This window comes from Sciurus carolinensis, chromosome 7 (assembly GCF_902686445.1).
Source record: "Sciurus carolinensis chromosome 7, mSciCar1.2, whole genome shotgun sequence".
Taxonomy (NCBI): Eukaryota; Metazoa; Chordata; class Mammalia; order Rodentia; family Sciuridae; genus Sciurus; species Sciurus carolinensis.
Window position 1 is genome coordinate 121,403,736 of NC_062219.1, and position 17,360 is coordinate 121,421,095.

General features: G+C 52.4%; 1 protein-coding gene across 6 annotated transcripts in view; it reads left to right on the forward strand.

Moving 5' to 3' along the window:
- Positions 1-144: 144 nt before the first annotated feature.
- Col11a2 (collagen type XI alpha 2 chain) overlaps positions 145-17,360 on the forward strand; it is a 29,178-nt gene continuing 11,962 nt past the window's right edge. The window contains exons 1-32 of one of the 6 annotated variants that reach the window (XM_047558423.1): positions 145-264; positions 727-858; positions 3,428-3,577; positions 3,713-3,923; positions 4,376-4,538; positions 6,158-6,349; positions 7,422-7,499; positions 8,147-8,209; positions 8,430-8,511; positions 8,959-9,107; positions 11,214-11,273; positions 11,379-11,420; positions 11,645-11,707; positions 12,024-12,098; positions 12,573-12,659; positions 12,911-12,967; positions 13,137-13,190; positions 13,276-13,329; positions 13,423-13,476; positions 13,606-13,659; positions 13,858-13,911; positions 13,994-14,038; positions 14,164-14,217; positions 14,668-14,712; positions 14,865-14,918; positions 15,115-15,159; positions 15,295-15,348; positions 15,596-15,640; positions 15,885-15,938; positions 16,035-16,079; positions 16,263-16,316; positions 16,652-16,759. In XM_047558423.1, the coding sequence (XP_047414379.1) occupies positions 777-858; positions 3,428-3,577; positions 3,713-3,923; positions 4,376-4,538; positions 6,158-6,349; positions 7,422-7,499; positions 8,147-8,209; positions 8,430-8,511; positions 8,959-9,107; positions 11,214-11,273; positions 11,379-11,420; positions 11,645-11,707; positions 12,024-12,098; positions 12,573-12,659; positions 12,911-12,967; positions 13,137-13,190; positions 13,276-13,329; positions 13,423-13,476; positions 13,606-13,659; positions 13,858-13,911; positions 13,994-14,038; positions 14,164-14,217; positions 14,668-14,712; positions 14,865-14,918; positions 15,115-15,159; positions 15,295-15,348; positions 15,596-15,640; positions 15,885-15,938; positions 16,035-16,079; positions 16,263-16,316; positions 16,652-16,759 (2,427 nt within the window). In that variant the 5' untranslated portion in view covers positions 145-264; positions 727-776. Of the gene's footprint in view, positions 265-570; positions 859-3,427; positions 3,578-3,712; positions 3,924-4,375; positions 4,539-6,157; positions 6,350-7,421; positions 7,500-8,146; positions 8,210-8,429; positions 8,512-8,927; positions 9,108-11,213; positions 11,274-11,378; positions 11,421-11,644; positions 11,708-12,023; positions 12,099-12,572; positions 12,660-12,910; positions 12,968-13,136; positions 13,191-13,275; positions 13,330-13,422; positions 13,477-13,605; positions 13,660-13,857; positions 13,912-13,993; positions 14,039-14,163; positions 14,218-14,667; positions 14,713-14,864; positions 14,919-15,114; positions 15,160-15,294; positions 15,349-15,595; positions 15,641-15,884; positions 15,939-16,034; positions 16,080-16,262; positions 16,317-16,651; positions 16,760-17,360 lie in introns of those variants that run through there. The other 5 variants (XM_047558424.1, XM_047558425.1, XM_047558426.1 and 2 more) reach the window with 5 other exon arrangements.

Here is a 17,360-nt window from a genome sequence, read left to right on the forward strand (position 1 = left end):
TCCGCTCTCTAAAGGAACCCCTCCCCTCTGCTCCCCACCACCAAGTTAGTCGCTATCTATAGCCTCGTCTATAAATACCCCCGCCCCGTGCCGGCTCTGTAATTACGCGGGGCGGGGCGAGGGAGGAAATTATGGAGACCTGATTACGGGTGGGCGTGGGGGTGGCGACCCTCGGGTCCACCTCTCTCCTCCCACTGCGACCTGAATCCCGCCCAGGACTCTGTGAAAGGGGGCTCTGGGCCCCCAAGGGGGAGGTAAACCAGGGTGCGTGTGACTGGACCTTTGGGTCCCAGAAAAGGAAGGGGCCGGGGAAGACAGTGTGCTCCGTAAAAGGCGATCTTAGGGAACCGGTTATTGAATCCCTGCAAGGAGCAGGAGGGTATAGATCGAGGGTCTGTAACAGAGGAAGGTTTCCCGTCTTCCCATCCCTAACCCCCGCCCCGGCCCAGGTGGGGAGATCGAGGGTGGGGTTTCCCCTCCGTGGTTGTGGGCGGGCGACTGGAGGAGGGGGCCGGACCGGGGGGCGGGGGCGGGGTGGGGGCTCTGTGCCGCCGGGTGGCTGGGGACACACAGGATCGGCGGCCACCGAGGAGGGAGCAGTATCCGAGCCCCGACGGCACCTAGCTTATGGAACGGGGCTGCTGAAAGCTGTCGCTGCGGGCAGCCTCTGACCTCTCCAGGATCCCGGGTTCAGAGACTCACAGCCTACTTGCTGTCTCCTGTCAGCCTCGAGGCGTCCCTGGGTCCCTGGGACCTGGCGCTCTGATAGCCCAGCCATGGAGCGGTGCAGCCGCTGCCATCGCCTCCTCCTGCTCCTACCTCTGGTGCTGGGACTCGGCACTGCCCCGGGCTGGGCAGGTAAGAGAAATTCCGAAGCCTGGTCGACTGAGTCAGCTGAAGCTCTCAGTATCCCCTCGGGAGAGGACCATTGATACCTGGGTCAGGAGCTTCTAAGTTTAAGAAGGGGATTTTGGGTATCCAGGGTTTAGGCTGGAAGGCAGAACACCTGAATTCTTTGGAGTGGGGATAGGGATCCCTCTTTCTTTAAAGTGCCTGGAGGAGGGTAGGTAAAGCTGAAAGAATGAGGGTCACCAGAGACAGCTCTGAGTGCTTCTGTTGGTTCCTCAGGAAGCTCGGAAGATGGCCAGGGCCAGTCTGGTCCAGGCTTTACTGATGTTGGGATGGAAGGTACCAGTGTTGATGGGTGAGGGATGAGGGATGAACATCTTGAGGCAGAGCAGCGGCTAGAATGCTGAGAAAGAAGGGATGCCTGCACTGTCTGTCCCATTGGCCTCCCCCTGCAGTGTGCCCTACCCCCTCCCTGTGCCCTCGGTGCTGCCACGCGGCTGGCTCTGGGGAGCCCTAGGGCTGGCTGCCAACAGGACGGCCGCTGGACAGGCCTGGATCAGGTGTCTGAGACTGGAGCCAACTTTTTGCATTCCTGCTCCACCGCTCCTCCTCTGGCCAGTAGGTCTCCCCTGGGACCCTGGTGTCCACAACCCCACTCTTTCCCTTTTCCCCCTAGGACCCAGAAGTTCTGGCTCCTAGAAAGGAGGATTTGATACAGAGCAGGAGGCTAGGAGCAGGGGGCAGGCTGGAGCTAATTCCCCTGCAAAAAACACTGGGAACTGATTTGTTTGTAACCTGCCTATTCATTTCTTTGCTTTGGAGAGAAAATGACCAAAATGGCAGCATAAAGAATTTAGATTAGATTACAGAAAGAACTTCCAAGGTCTAAAGAGTGAGGCTCAGGGACAGGATATTGATGTGTATTATGTCTGCAGAGTCTAGGAGTCTTTCACAGGGGAAAAGGAACTTGGCATGAAGGCAGGGGGGATGGCCATGATGACTGTCTCCTATTTGGGGGCTGAGTGGGTGGAGGTGGGACTCTAGGGAGATGGGTTACCGTGGAAGTTCTGAGATTAGAGAATAGGGTATTTGGGGATTCAGAGGTTGAGGGTGATGGGATTCCAGTGGGGAGCTGTGGGCAGATGAGACAGTGGGATGAATGTGGCTTGAGGTGGGAAGAAGGTGGGCGGGTCGTGGGTAGCTGTGCATAGAATCCAACTGTATTCTCCTGGGCTCTGGAGGAGGGTGGGGGCCTCCAAGGTCTCCTTGGCCTGGGGTCTCTGTGAGTCTCTGTGTCTCATTCACCTTCATCTCTCAAAGCGGCCCTTGTGTGTTGGTGTTTGCGGAGCTGCCACATGCGGGGGCCAGGTTCAGGCGGGGGCGGGGGGAAGGCTGTGGTTTCCTGGCTCCTGGACTCAAAGGGCCTTTTCTCTCCTGCCTGCCCCACCTCACCCACCCCACCCAGCTCTGCTGTCCTGACTGCTCTGGCCTCTGCCCTGGCCCACACCTCTATGAACATTTTGCTGGAACTTTTTGGGGGATTTTTTTTTTCCAATCTGGAGCTGATGGTGTGAGCAGTGTGTATGCTGGGGAACAATCCAGGAAGAGGTGACCTTTGTCTTCCAGGGAGTTTGGGCCCTAGGAAGCCAAGGCCTGGACAGACCAAGCTGAAGGCCTGTGATTTGAATCTTTGGATCACAGGTGGTGGGAGTGGCAGGGCAGGATGGAGGTTCCAGGTGTGGGGAGCTTGCCCGGGTTTTGGGCAGGAACTCTGATGGGATCTACAGATGTGTGGCTTGGGGCCCTGGACCTGCTCCTGCTCTGCGTGGCAGCTTCAGCCATCCCCTCCAACCCGAATCTGTCTTGCAAGCCAGGGGGGCACAGGCTCTTAGGATAGCTCTTTCTTGTGTCTCTGGTTATTTCTCGTATCTCCTCAGCATGGGCAGAGTTGTCCCCACCCCTCTAAGCCCAGGATCTGTAGCAGCTCAAATTCCCCTCCCATAGAGCTGCCTCTCTGCTCTTTTCCTGGTGGCTCTCCTGCCCCTCCCGTGCCCAGAATGATCGATTGCCCAGATGTTGTTTGTGCTGGAAATGGGACAGATGCCAGAAAGCCAGAGACTGGGAGATATGGAGAGGGAGGGAGAGAGAGGGGGAAAAAAAAACAGGGAAAGAAAAGGATGGACAGAATGTGAAGGAAAGGAGAAAGACAAGACAGAGAAAGACCAACAGGTGCAGAGACAGAGAATATGATACATAGAGTGAGAGAGGATGAGACAGATGGCGAGTTGAGAGAGAGTTTAAGAGATATTAATAGAGAGAGATACACAGTGCTGAAAGAGAGAGATCGGGAGGAACTAAGGAAGACAGATGTTAGGAGTTGAATACCGGCCAAGCTACCTTCCCCCTCCAGGTAACTTCGTGCTTCCCATCCATATGGACCCCATTCAGGAGAAAGTAAGGGTCAGATGACCTTTGCTTTCCAGGGAGTTGGAGGATGCTGAGTTCTAGACCCCAGTGTCCCCTATCTAGGTCCTCCTGAGGGCATGCTCTTTCCCCTGACCCTCATGGACTCTCCTAGGTGCACCCTCTGTGGATGTGCTCCGGGCTCTGAGGTTTCCCTCCCTCCCTGATGGTGTCCGGAGGGCAAGAGGCATCTGTCCAGCTCATGTGGCCTACCGAGTGTCAAGACCTGACCAGCTCAGTGCACCCACACGCCAGCTTTTCCCAGGTATGTGTGACAAGGTCAGGGAGGGAGAGCAGGGAGAGGCAAGAGGGCTGGTGGAGTCTGGGATCAGATAGCAAGAGGGAAGGACTTGTGTCGTTGTCTCTCACTCCATCTGTGTGTATCTTTCTCGGGTACCAGGAGGTTTTCCCAAAGATTTCTCTCTGCTGACTGTTGTCCGGACCCGTCCTGGCCTCCAGGCTCCCCTCCTGACTCTCTATAGTGCCCAGGGTGTCCAACAGCTGGGCCTGGAGCTTGGCCGACCTGTTCGCTTTCTATATGAAGACCAGACTGGACGGCCTCAACCCCCCGCCCAGCCGGTCTTCCGAGGCCTCAGCCTAGCTGATGGCAAGTGAGTCCGTTTCTCCCTGGCCTGTCTGACCCACACTTTTAGGAGAAAGTGCCCCAGGACCCCTGTTCCCTAAACTGAAAAATCCTACCAACCTTTTTGACCACACAACATCTACGCACTGTCCAAATGCCAATCACTTCCAGACCAGAGTTTTGGCTTTAGAATCTATCTTTGCGCTGCCTGTAGTACTAGCCTGTACCTTGAACAAGTTAACTTTTTTGAACATCAGTTTCTACATCTGTAAGACAGAGATCATAGAATCGTTAACAATCAATTGAGAAAGCCATCGCACCCAGCCTGGGTGTGGTTAGCACTCAGTAAATGATAGCTATTATGATCAACACCATTACTGTTGCCTTCAACACTTCCCTCAGCCACTCCCGACCCTGTTGACCTCCCATCTTTCAGTCAGTCAGTCATTCAGTCACCTCAACCTCTCTCCCCATGACCAGGTGGCACCGTGTGGCTGTGGCTGTGAAAGGCCAGTCTGTCACCCTCATTGTTGACTGCAAGAAGCGAGTCACCCGGCCCCTTCCCCGAAGTGCTCACCCTGTGTTGGACACCCGTGGAGTGGTGATCTTTGGTGCCCGCATCCTGGATGAAGAGGTCTTTGAGGTCAGCAGAGCAGTTTGAGAAAAGAGTGATTTCTGATTCCATATCTCATGCCCATTCCCCGTCTGGCTCCAGCACTCCATCTTCCTTTTCCCTAGACCTTTATTTTTCCCCCTATGAATTTCTATTTTCATTTCCAATCTTTAGGGCTAATTTTCTCTGTTGGAGAATTAGATACCACTTATATGAATGGACAGCCCACAGCCACCAATTCTGTCATTCAGTTTTCATCTATCCACCCAATCTATTCACCCACCTACCCATTCACCCAGTCACCCACTGGCCAATGTATGCAGCCACCACCCACTCATTTACCCATTTATCCATTCACACATATACCCACCTATTCATGCATTTAGGCTTGTATCTCCCCACTCACTCATCCTGCCCAATCACTTCCTTCTTCAAACCACACATCCATCCATCTATTCACTCATCCACCACCCCCACATCTACCTACACAGATGAGGTCGTTTGCGTACATACATGTGTGCATCCATTCGCCTACCTATCTAGCACCTGGTCCTTCTAGCAATCAACCTCTTTCCTTCAATGCATTCACCCACCCATCTCCTCACCCACTCCCCATGTGGCCATCATTTATTCACATATTAAATTCCATCCATCCATTTACCCACAAATCAGTATCTGTCTGCTCTGTGCCTCTCATTCACCCACCAATCCACTGATACTTTTATTCATTCATCAATTCATCATCCTTCAACACTCCCATTCAGTCTTGATGTGAGTCCTTGTTCACTTATCCAAACATCTATCCTTTCACCCACCTACCCAGTCCATAAACATTTTCTGAATACCTGTCTCTGAATCCCAAGGAGCTCCCAGTTTAGCACTGGAGATGACACATTATCCCCAAACTATGTGTAAGACTGGGTGTCTAAGTAACATGTGTGGGCACAACTAACTGACCTTGGCATTCAGAGGGAAATTCCCCTCCCCCATTCCTAGAGGTTCTAAAATTTCTCATCCTCACTGCCATTATAAAGCCAAGACAACTGACTGGACCTCTGTCTCAAGAAGCCATTGTGAATGGTTCACTCATTACCATAAAGGGCAGGGCGTAGGCAATATGTGTTGAACTTAAAGTTGGAAGTCTGCTGCTTCAAGAGAGTGACCATGGGCTAGTCATTGCCTCCCCTCCACTCTCTGACTCTGGGACTGAACCCAGGGACACTCTACCACTGAGCTACATTTCAGCCCTTTTTATTTTTTCTATTTGAGACAGGGTCTTGCTAAGTTGTCCAGGCTGGTCTTGAACTTGCAATCCTTCTGCCTCAGCCCCTGAGTTGCTGGGATTACAGGCATGCACCACTGAGCCCAGCATCATTGCCTTTTTGAGCCATTTGAGTGTATCTGAAAAATGGGCATAAAGATCCTTGTTCTACTGACTTTCTCAGTTGTTATGAAGGTCCTATGAGGTCCTTTGAAAACTGAAAAGGGCATGGGAAGGCTGGTACTTGGGAGGGCTGGTAATGACCTTCTCCCATTATATAGCTTTACCTAGGATTGCCCTCCTACCCTTTGTCCTATACTATGCCCTCTGTTTCTCTGTGGATCTTTCTTCACCTCCCTCTGATGGTATTCCTTTCTTATCTTTGCAGGGTGATGTCCAGGAGCTTGTCATTGTTCCAGGAGTCCAAGCTGCCTACCAATCCTGTGAACAGAAGGATCTGGAATGCGAGGGGAGCCAGAGGGAGAGACCTCAGAACCAACAGTCTCACAGAACCCAGAGATCTCCAAAGCAACAACCATCAAGACTTCACAGGCCACAAAACCAGGAACCCCAGCGACAGGTGAGGGAGTGGGACAAACCCACAATTGCGGCACACTCCAGGGAGGGGCGACACCCAGGCAACTCCCCAGGGGAAGCCCCCTGTGTTCCAGAGCTCTCCACCCCTCTTGGGCTCACTTTCTCCTTTCCTTAGCTCCCTTACTCAACCATACCAGCTCAGTCCCATCACCCCTCTCCTCCCGGTCCTCATTCATCAACCTTTTTATTTTCATTTAAAAATAAAAAGAGTCATTATGAAGAATTCATGGCTGGGAGCTGTGTTCCCTGCTTGTACTTCATCCAGTCTTCCTGGAACTGTGTCCTTGGGTTCCCCATCCCTTTCTTGAATTAAGAGATTGGAGGCTGGGCGTGTGGTGCACACATCATCCCAGCTACTTGGAAGCTGAGGCAGGAAGACCACAAGTTGGAGGCCAGCCCTGGCAACTTAAGACACTCTATCTCAAAATAAAGGGTTGGGGATGTAGCTTGGTGGCAGGGCACCCCTGGTTCAATTCTCCATATTGAGAAAAATAAAAATAAAAGTAAATTGGGAGATAGTGGGAAAGGGGTAAGCCTTGAGGTAGAAGGTGGGAGACCAGAGTAGGGGAGATAGAACTAGGAAGAAAAAAAGTTGAGATAGTAAGACCAAGGAAGAGAAATGGGGAAGGAGGAGGAATGGAGGGAGTCCTAAAGAAGTGGTCATCTGTGGAAGTGTGGGGGTGGAAAACCCCATCTCTAGTTCCCCACACATGAAGCTGCAGGATCGGGCTGTGGTGGGGGAAAGGGAAGGGAGACTGGATTGGGTGGGGTCTGGGTGGTTAGGGTGACAGTTATGATCTGGGTCAGTGGTCTGAAGACTGAAGGATCAATCTCTTAATCATGTCTGCTCTGTCCCATATGTGGGACCCACTCCTTTCCCGCCTCCCCCCATCTCCCTCCTGACCCCATCCTCTCTTTTTATCCTCACCCAAATCCATGTCCCCTGTTTCCCACCTCCCAAACCATCTCCTTATCTTCCCCTCCCCAACCTTCCTGCCTGCAATGACCCCATTTCCTTCCTACCTATTCCCTCCCACCCCCTTCCCTTACCCCAGCCCACTGAGTCTCTCTACTATGACTACGAGCCCCCCTATTACGATGTGGCGACTACGGGGACGACCCCTGATTATCAGGTAAACTTGAGGGACCCCGACATTTCTCCCCTTCCTCCCAGCACCCCCTGTAAACACCTCCTGTGCCATCTTCCTCCCCTCCCCAGTTTTTGGGGAGAGACACCATATATTTAGTTTATGAAGGTTGACTTACTGCCCCTCCCCTGTCTCTCTGCTGCAGCTATCTCAGAGCCCCAACCACAGGGCTCCCCCTTCCCCTAGGGGGCGGCGGACCCCTCCCCGAAAGTCTAACCCACCTGCCAAGCGGTCAGCATCCCGGCAGGCGTCCCCCTCATCTGGCTGGAGGCCCTCTCGAGCTGGAGGCTCTGGCCCAGCTGGTGGCCAGCCTCCCCCCTCTCGACGCCCAGCTCGTCGGGCAGTTCCCCCCACTGCCCGGGCCCCTCCCAGGACCAGAGGCAGCGGTTACCGGCAGGTAGAGCTGGGGTATCCAGATCTGTGCCCCCAAACCTCTAAACCTCGGGGATTCACTCTCCCCAATGTTCCTCTTCAAAGGGGCTGCAAGATCTGCGATTTCCCCCATCCCCCAGCACAGAAACGCACTGCCCTGGGGCGGGACAGGTGCTGCTTTGCCTCCCGTGTGCTCTAACCTCCTCTTGCCTTTCTCCTCTGCGCCTCCGCTGCTCTCCTCTCCCTCCCCTTGGGGTTAGGACCCCGGCCCAGGTGAAGAGGAAGAAGTCCTGGAGTCCAGCCCCTTGCCACTCCCAGAGGAGGTAACTCCACCCCCACCCTCATCCCAGCTGGGGGCAGTGGGCTTCTGGGACCCACTCCCCTGGCCCCACATCTCTTGATGAACCAGCCCTGGCCGGAGGGCTCCTTGTCATATCCCTGTGTGGCCTGTCTTCTGGTCACTCCAGACCTATTGGTCTGCTTGTCTAAGTGCAGCCCTTTTCTTTGATGTCCACGCCTCTTTCTGTTTTCGGTTGACTACAGAGTAGCCTCCTCTCCCTGTTGGTGTCAAGTGGACTTACTTTCTATGTCGTATTTTCATCCTTAGGATCCATTTTCTGTCCAGGTCTGTCACTTTTGTTTTCTTTGCCCAGTCCCTCCCTGTCTGGTCATTTTCTGGACTCCTTATCTATCCTGATGTTCATGGACAGTTCTCTCTGTGTCCAGCCCTCCGGCCACCCTTGTTATCCACCATTTCCCCCCTCACAGCCCATTTTCTGGACATCCCTTGCCATTTTTGGCCTTGGATGGCTATGCCCTTTCTATTCAACCACTCCCCTGCTCTTCCTGTCTAGAAAAGTTCCCATCCCCTTCCTACTTGTTTTTGTCCCCACTTTCCCTAATCCCAACCCACTGAGTCTTGTGATCCTTGTGGCTTAGGATCTTTTGGGTTGGAAGCTGTCAAACCCTGGGGTCCAGGGAAAACCTCCTCTTAGCCCTAATGCCCCCGTCTACCCCCTCTCCCTCCCCATCCCCGGGAAGGAGCAGACAGATCTCCAGGTCCCCCCCACAGCTGACAGGTTCCTGGCAGAGGAGTATGGGGAGGGTGGCACAGACGCCCCAGCAGGGCTCTACGATTACACCTATGGCTATGGGGACGATTATCGTGAGGAGACGGAGCTTGGCCCTGCCCTCTCTGCGGAGACAGCCCACTCAGGAGCCGTAAGTGAAAAGAGCTCCTCTTCCACCTTGACCACCAGTGGGCGCTGCAAGAACTGCTTCCTGTTGGTTTTGGTCATTGTTGGCTGTACGCTGCTTCCCATTGGTGGTTTGCCATTTTCTGTTTACATAAGATGTCTGTGCTGCTTGAAAAAGTTACTTCGTGCCTTCCCTTGTCAGATGTCTTACCTTGTAATTCTTTGTGGATCCTTCTGCCTGTGGTGATTGGGATTTTTCTTTTTTAAAATCCTATGGCCACTTCCTATCTTTCTTAGCCACTTCCTGCCTATATCAAGCTGGATTTCATAAAGCTTTTGGTCAGTAAACAATTACCTGTGTCTACTTTCAGTCTGTCTCTGTCATTCCCTCTAGGTCAATACAGTTTCTTGTCCATGTTGCTGTCAAAATGATCCAACTTCCTGTGTCACATTTTGTAACTCACAGGTCACTTCTTATGTGTCTCTTCCTGTCTTTTCTAGCTATGGCATTTATCTTGGTGACAGTGTCTGGTTGGATTAAAAAGGATCTATTATTTATGTTCCAATTCTAGTTTTTCATGCTGTTTCATGACAATTTCCTTTGATGATAAGCTACTTTCTGTGAGTCTCAGGTTATGAAATCATAAAGTTTCTATTGTGAACCTTGCTATTTATCATAGCAGTTTTTATGTGTCCTAACCTTGACATTTGTGTTTTTCTGGATGAATTACCTTTCACTGTCATTATTCCCTTGGCAGGAATCACTTTCTATTTATTTTGTGAATTTCTTTTCTCTCTGGGTCATGGTAGCCATGTTTTTGTTAAAGGTCCTCTTCCTGGATCCTCTTTTCTTGGCTGCTTCCTGTCTGTCTAACCACTTCCTGTTTGTCCAGTTTGTTTTCCAGCCATCTTGGCCATGTTTAATTTTTCTTGGCCTTGGCATCATTCTTGCTTCCAATGTTTGTGTCTTTGTTTTGTCTCCCTTAGTGGTTTCCCATGTCTTCAAACACTCCCCGTCAGTTGGAATATTTCCTGTCTACTCCATTTCATCTTTTGCCTGCCTTGCAGTTATGGTTGCCTCCTGTATCCCACTGCCTCATCCCACACTTCCCTTCTCTAATATTGCCACCCTTGACCCCCTGCTGCCTTTCTCTTGTGCTGCACTCTGGGTATTTGGGGTTGATTGGGGATTTGGGAGAGTTGGGAATTGATCATTGCCACTTGGTCAGGATTGAGGGGGCATTTAAAAATCTTTGTTTGAGAGGTGGTGGTGGTGGTGGTGGAAATATTCTCCCTGTTATTATCTTGGTTCTGGCCTTAGAACTTGGAGTATGCATCTGAGTGGAAGTATGGAAAGGAGGGAACTGGTGGACTTGGACTATAAATGAGGGCTAGAGGAAGGGTATTGCATCCTTGCTGGGAAAGGAACTGGGGAGTTTTGAGGAGTCCACTCTAAGGCTTGGATAACTAAGGCCAAGAGCTGTATTTTTCCAAAAGCTCAGTATGAGTCTTGAGTTTGAGATATCATGGGGTCTGCTCTTCAAATCTACTTAAAATATGTATGCTTAACTCTGAGAAGCTTTTAAACTTGTGAACCCCTTGAAATTCTAAGTAGAATTCTATGCATAAGGGCATATACATTGTATTTTCTGGTGAAAGATCATAGCTTTCATCAGATTCTCATATGAATCCATGCCCAACACCCTAATAAAAATCTGTTCACAATCCTAGATTCTTTTTGATGGATTGGGATAAGGCTGAGGAAGTGGATGATTTCTTAAGGTTCTAAGGATTCTTGAGGTCAGAGAAAGTTTTGGGAGATAGGGTGAGGTCCTCCACAAGAGGGTTTGGGAAGATTGAAGGTTTGCAATATCAGAAAGGGAAGTAGGTTCTTAGGGAGATGGAGAGGTTGCATGTGCTGAGGTGAGGCTGGGAACTGTAGGGTATGGGGAGCCCTGAGGTCTTCTTGGCCGGTTTGGGAGGTCTGTGAAGAGGGAATTTGGGTGGGGGGACTGAGAAATTTGGAGGCAGGGTTAGGAACCTGACGATGAACTTTGGAGTTGGGATGGGCAGTCCTGATGTCCTGGTTGCTCACAGGCCCCACTGGGGGTTACATGTGTGTCTCCCTCAGGCTGCCCTTGGACCTCGGGGGCTGAAGGGAGAGAAGGGTGAGCCTGCAGTACTGGAACCTGTAAGTTACACTGGTCACTGAGCTGAGGGAGGTGGGGAGAAGAAAGGGAAGCAGGGGTGGGGTAGTGGTCCTATAGTCTCTGATTTTTAACTTTTAACTCCACAGGGTATGCTTGTGGAGGGTCCCCCTGGCCCAGAAGGTCCTGCGGTGAGTGTCACTGTGACATTAGTCTCTGTTCTCTTTTCAGAGATGTTTCCTGCAAGCTTATCCATGGCTTTGCCTGCACCCAGGTCTCTTTCTCACAACTCTGAAGAGTAATTCCAGTCAAGGCTTCCAGATTCCCAGATCTCTTTTGTAGAGACCTTCCCTCAGCCACATGCCCCTCTTCTGTCTGATGCCTATACCTGACCCCCTCTTCTTTTGATCTTCAGGGATTGGCTGGTCCTCCTGGCATCCAGGGGAACCCAGGCCCAGTTGGAGACCCTGGCGAGAGGGTAAGGGTGCGATCTGCTGTGGAGGTGGGGAGCTGCATTTGTACTCAGTGTGGGGACTGAGTATCTTCAATTTTCTTTATTAAGTGACTGTTTGAAGGGGCAGTTGTGCTTCCCAGCCCCCAGAAAGGAGGGTGTATTGTGGTTGGGGAGAACAGTAATCTGGTGTCTTACCCACATTTTTTTCCACAGGGGGCTCTCTCTGGAAAGATCTAGGGAAGTCAACATTTATTCTTTTGAGGAGGTTTTCAAAATGATGCCCAGGTCCCATCATCCTCTTCTTTGTCACCCTATTTTTTCTTATTCTTTCCTACCCCAGGGCCCTCCTGGCCGAGCAGGACTCCCTGGATCTGATGGGGCCCCTGGCCCTCCTGGCACATCCCTCATGCTCCCAGTGAGTAGTCTTCTGGGCTTTGGAATGGGCTGATGGGGAGTGCAGGGAATTGTGATATGTCACCATGACCAGAAGGTGGGGAAAGCCATGGAGGAGTCTCTAAAGACCATCAACCTGAAGGGACGGCTCTTTGTTGCGGGATTGGGGCCTCATTAGATGACTTAGAACCAAATATGGGTCTTCTAGAACCAAACTTGGATTATCTAGAACTGGGCAGGAAATCTTCTATTTCAGAGGTCTAGAACCAAAGGAGAGTCTGGGGAGGAAGAGGCTAGAGAATGGGGAGGAGAGCAGGAGATGAGTTTCCAAAAACCTCCTAGTGTTTGTGAAGAACCCACAGGAGATGCTGGAGGAGGGCATGAGGGGTGTCCTAGAACCTGGGGATGGGGCAGAAATGTTGGATGAAGCTTCTGGCTGGGAAGGCCACATGGATTTTTTAGAAGAGAACTTGGACCTTCTCTCCTTGCCCTTTAGTTCCGGTTTGGGAGTGGTGGGGGTGACAAGGGACCTGTGGTGGCAGCCCAGGAGGCTCAGGCCCAGGCGATTCTGCAGCAGGCACGGGTAAGGAGGGTTGCGGATGGTGGTGGTCCTGATGGAGGTGTGGTGGGAAAGGGAAAATAGTAGGACCGGGATGGAAGTTTAGGATGGGGTAAAAGGAAAACTGGGAAGGTCTGGGTTGGTTTGGGGTTGAGAGGGAGGTTGGGGAGAATATAGAACATGGGGTGAGGATTAGGAATGGAAAGGCAAATTTGGAAGGTTGGAGTTCTCCAGCTGCCTCCTCCTCAGCTTTGCTGTTGCTCCTGTTCTCCTAGCTGGCACTCCGTGGACCCCCTGGCCCCATGGGATACACAGGCCGTCCTGGACCCTTGGTGAGTGAATGGAGTGTTGTGGAAGAGGTTCCTTTATTTGTATGTGTGGGTATGAATGGTTCTGGAAAAGAACCAGGTTGGCAGTTGTTTTGCTTCTTTTGTGGGGGTTGCTTTGAGGTCGCTGTTGGGTGTGTCCTTCAATATGGCCATCCTCTCTTCTCTCTTACAGGGACAGCCTGGGAGTCCTGGCCTGAAAGGAGAATCTGGAGACCTAGGACCTCAGGTGACAGCTCTCATAACTGATACCTAGCCCAGTGCTTCCTCCAACCCCATCTATATTAACCGTACCCCTGACTCTCCTTCACCAGGGCCCCAGAGGACCTCAGGGTCTCACAGGCCCTCCTGGCAAGGCTGGGCGAAGGGTGAGAACCCCGGGGGTAGGATGGGTGTAGGTGGGAGATGGAGGGTGAAGTACTGTGCCCCTGCTTGCTCTGACACCCGCCTTGCATCTCCAGGGACGAGCAGGTGCTGATGGAGCCCGAGGCATGCCTGGAGAACCTGGAGTGAAGGTAAAAGGCATGGGACCCTCAGGGGTCAGGTGCCCCCAGGGTACAGCCTCTCCCTTTCAGGACACAGTGAGGAGGGGTAGGTTGGGAAAGTGGATGGACCTTCACTCTAGCTGTCCCTCTTCATTTTAGGGTGACCGAGGTTTTGATGGACTCCCAGGACTACCTGGAGAGAAAGGCCATAGGGTGAGTAATTAGGGGCTTGGCTCTTGTGATGGGGGCAGATCTCTTGTGGAGGGAAGCAGGGATCTCCAGGCAAGGTGGGGTGGCTGGGGAGCTCAGCAGGAGCTCAGTGAATGTAATTGGTTGGCTAATTGAAGAGGATCAATGTCTGTTTGTGGTGGGGGCTCTGAGGCCCCTCTTAGCTGTAACCCCATTTTCCAGGGTGATACTGGTGCCCAGGGCCTTCCTGGGCCCCCTGGTGAGGATGGAGATCGGGTAAGTGTTGCAACAAGGGTTGGGGCTAGGAGTAGAAGAGGTCTAGAAGTCAAGGATGCCTCACCGTGTTCTCCTCCTCTAGGGAGATGATGGGGAGATTGGACCTCGGGGGCTACCTGGAGAGTCGGTGAGTGTCCAAGGGGTCAGGCTGGAGGTAGGGCTTTAGGGAAGCCAAGGCAGGGACAGGGGCACAAAAATAACATGTGTTCTCTTACCCAATCATGCTATCTCCTTCTGCAACCTTGAATGCAGGGACCTCGAGGACTTCTTGGTCCCAAAGGCCCACCTGGTATTCCTGGGCCCCCGGTAAGTGACTCCTTGACTTCCAACCCTGATCTTATGCCTTGACCTATCCAACTCTTCACCCTTCCTAACTGCCTCCCTTCTCCCTTTCCCTCTCCTTCCCTGCTTCCCCTCCCTGTGGCCTTTCCTGCCCCTGGCCGCCCATCCCTGCTCCAGCTTTCACCTCTAGAAGCTCTTGGAGGGCCATATGGCACAGTGTACCAAAAGCTCGGAGTGCAGCCAAAACAAAACAAAAATACTCAAGAAAAACAAAACAGAAACCCTCTAACCCACAGACCCACAGCCTGCGGATCTGGGATGGCTGTGCTTGCTTAGGTTTGGAATGAATTGGTGGTTTGACTGATGAGTGTCTGCCTGGTCCACCCTCTGGAATGACCAGGCCTCTCAGAAACCACAGGTCCCAGCAGGCCTCGCCCCACCTTCCAGCCGGCTCATACCCCTCTCATGTTTCAGGGAGTCCGAGGCATGGATGGTCCCCATGGCCCCAAAGGGAGCTTGGTGAGTGATGGGCATGGAGATCCGGCAATGGTGGCATGTTCAGTGCCATCTTAACCCCCTCCCTGCTCCCTGCTCTTGGATGGCCCTGCAGCTCTCTGCCCTGTTTGTTCTGTCACTCTCCTTCTGACCCCTGCCTGGCCACATGCTTCTAGGGACCCCAGGGAGAGCCAGGACCTCCTGGACAACAGGGAACTCCTGGGACCCAGGTAAGTGGCCCTTCCCACCCTGTCCTCCTTTAGTGACTTCCCCTGGGTTTCTCAAGAAGTCAGACTCTGGATGGGGACAGAAAATTAAGGGTTGCAGTCCCTCATTGCTCATGCTCTGAATGGGAATTCAGAGGTTGACTAAAGAGAATGTACCACCCCTGTGAGGTCCCTGTGATTTCTCTCTCCCTGTGTATAGGGTCTTCCTGGGCCTCAGGGTGCAGTTGGTCCTCATGGAGAGAAGGTGAGTGGCTAAGTGATTTGAGGGAGAGGGCTCTCTGAGGGGTTGTATAGGGAGGGTTTGGAATATCTGCTGAAGCTTTGCCTATGTTAAGACCTGACCCCTGTAGTGACCCTGATCCTCCTCATCTTCCCACAGGGTCCTCGAGGGAAACCAGGGCTCCCTGGCATGCCTGGCTCAGATGGACCCCCGGTAAGTGGGTCCCCACCTCTTAACCCAAATTTCCCTTAGCTCTTCTCCCCAGCGCATCCTCTCCAAGCTTCCTTAGCAACCATCCCCACAGTGTATCTCCTGCACTGGAAGGTCACTAGTGGTGTCTGTTCATGGTCAGGTAGTCTTTGTTAGGAAACAGGGGGAATTTGGGTTGGAAGAAGTATAGGGAGGGGTGAAGGGAAGATGACAAGAACTAGAAGTCACATTCTATATCTTTTACTTCCAGGGTCACCCTGGGAAGGAAGGTCCCCCTGGAACTAAAGGAAACCAGGTGAGCTCCTCCATGCCTCCTTTCACCCTTTGAAGGAGTCTCCACCAAGACTCTAGGGCTTCAAAGTCCTTGGGATTTCCTTATCTCATTATTTACATGGCTATGACAATATTCTTAGTCCCCAGATCCTGGAATCCTATTAAGACTCAAGTGTTGTTACTGTACTTCCATTTCTTCTACTCCCTGAGGTCCCCACAGTGACACCCTAAGGCCTCTTTATCAATGGCTGTCTTTGTTCTTCTAGGGTCCATCTGGACCTCAGGGTCCTCTAGGTTACCCAGGACCTCGAGGTGTCAAGGTAACTGACCACGGGGGAGCCAGATAAGGGTCTTAGGAGCTTGGTCCTTCCAACCCAGCCTCCATCCTCTGATCTCTGTTTTCCCTCTGATTCTAGGGCGTGGATGGAATTCGGGGTCTGAAGGGCCATAAGGGTGAAAAGGTGAGCACTGGCGCCCAGCTCACCAGCACCTTCTCCCTGACCACCTCCTTCCCTCAGCCTGCGCCATGCTGCCTCCAGCTCCTGAAGTCCACCCTCCACCTGTATTCCCTTCTGTCTGAATTTGATTTTAACCCTTCCAACCCTCCATCATCTGTGGTGTCCTCTCACCTCCATCTTTCTTAGGGTGAGGACGGCTTTCCTGGGTTCAAAGGTGACATAGGTGTGAAAGGTGACAGGGTGAGTAGAAGCTCCCACACTGGTCCCCCAACTCCATGTCCTAATGATCCTTCGCTTTGGAGTCCCTAGTTGCCAGCTTATTCCTTAAGATTATTCCTCCCCAATTCCAGTGCCTGTGCCCCTTTAGAACCTGAGCCCAGTGGGTTGACAGCCCCACGGCAGGTGCCGCACTGGCCTTCTGAACACACTCACCCTGCCCTGTGGGGCTTTCTGACCCACAGTAGCTTCTGGGATCCCTACCAATTCCACTCATCCTCACTGTTGTCCACCTCTTTTCTGGGGACCCAGACCCTCCTCCAGTTCTCCACACTCACTTCCCCAACCCTCTCACTCAGGGCGAGGTTGGAGTCCCTGGTTCCAGGGGAGAAGATGGCCCTGAAGGGCCGAAGGGCCGCACTGGACCTATTGGAGACCCTGGTCCCCCTGGGCTCATGGGTGAAAAGGTGACAGGGATGAGAATCTGGGTCTGGGCCTCTGCGGATGTGATGGGTAGTGGCTTGGGTGCTGGGGCAGGGTGCATGTGGGGGTGCCAACAGTGGAAGTCAGTGAGTCAATCTAAAATGGCCATGCATTAATTATGCCCCTCTGTGTATACAGTACCTCCTGGTCACTGTTGAGCCAAGAGGGGATATATATGAAATCAAGGAAAAGTCCCTGACATGACTGGTTTGGTTTAGAGAAGCCATTGAGGGGACCTGTTATGCAAGGCAGTGAAAATGTGTCTAGACTCAGGGAAGTAGGCACTCCAAGATGTGAGGGTCAAAGAGGTGAGATCTGTGGCCTGGTGCCAGGTGCTAACTCGTCCTATCAGCCCCTTGAGGTAGGCATACGACAGTCCTGGTTTGCAGGTGAGGCTTTGCAGAGGTTTAGGGACATTAAAATGCTCCTGCATCATAGCCCCTGAAAGGACAGAGCTGGGCTTTGAGCTTGGACAGGCTGGCTGTAGAATCCCTGCTCCTTGGGATTGCCGTGGCAAGATGAGACCTAGAGCATCAACAGGACAGGGGTGCATGGGGAGGAGTTGGGGTGGTGCGCTCCTGAGCA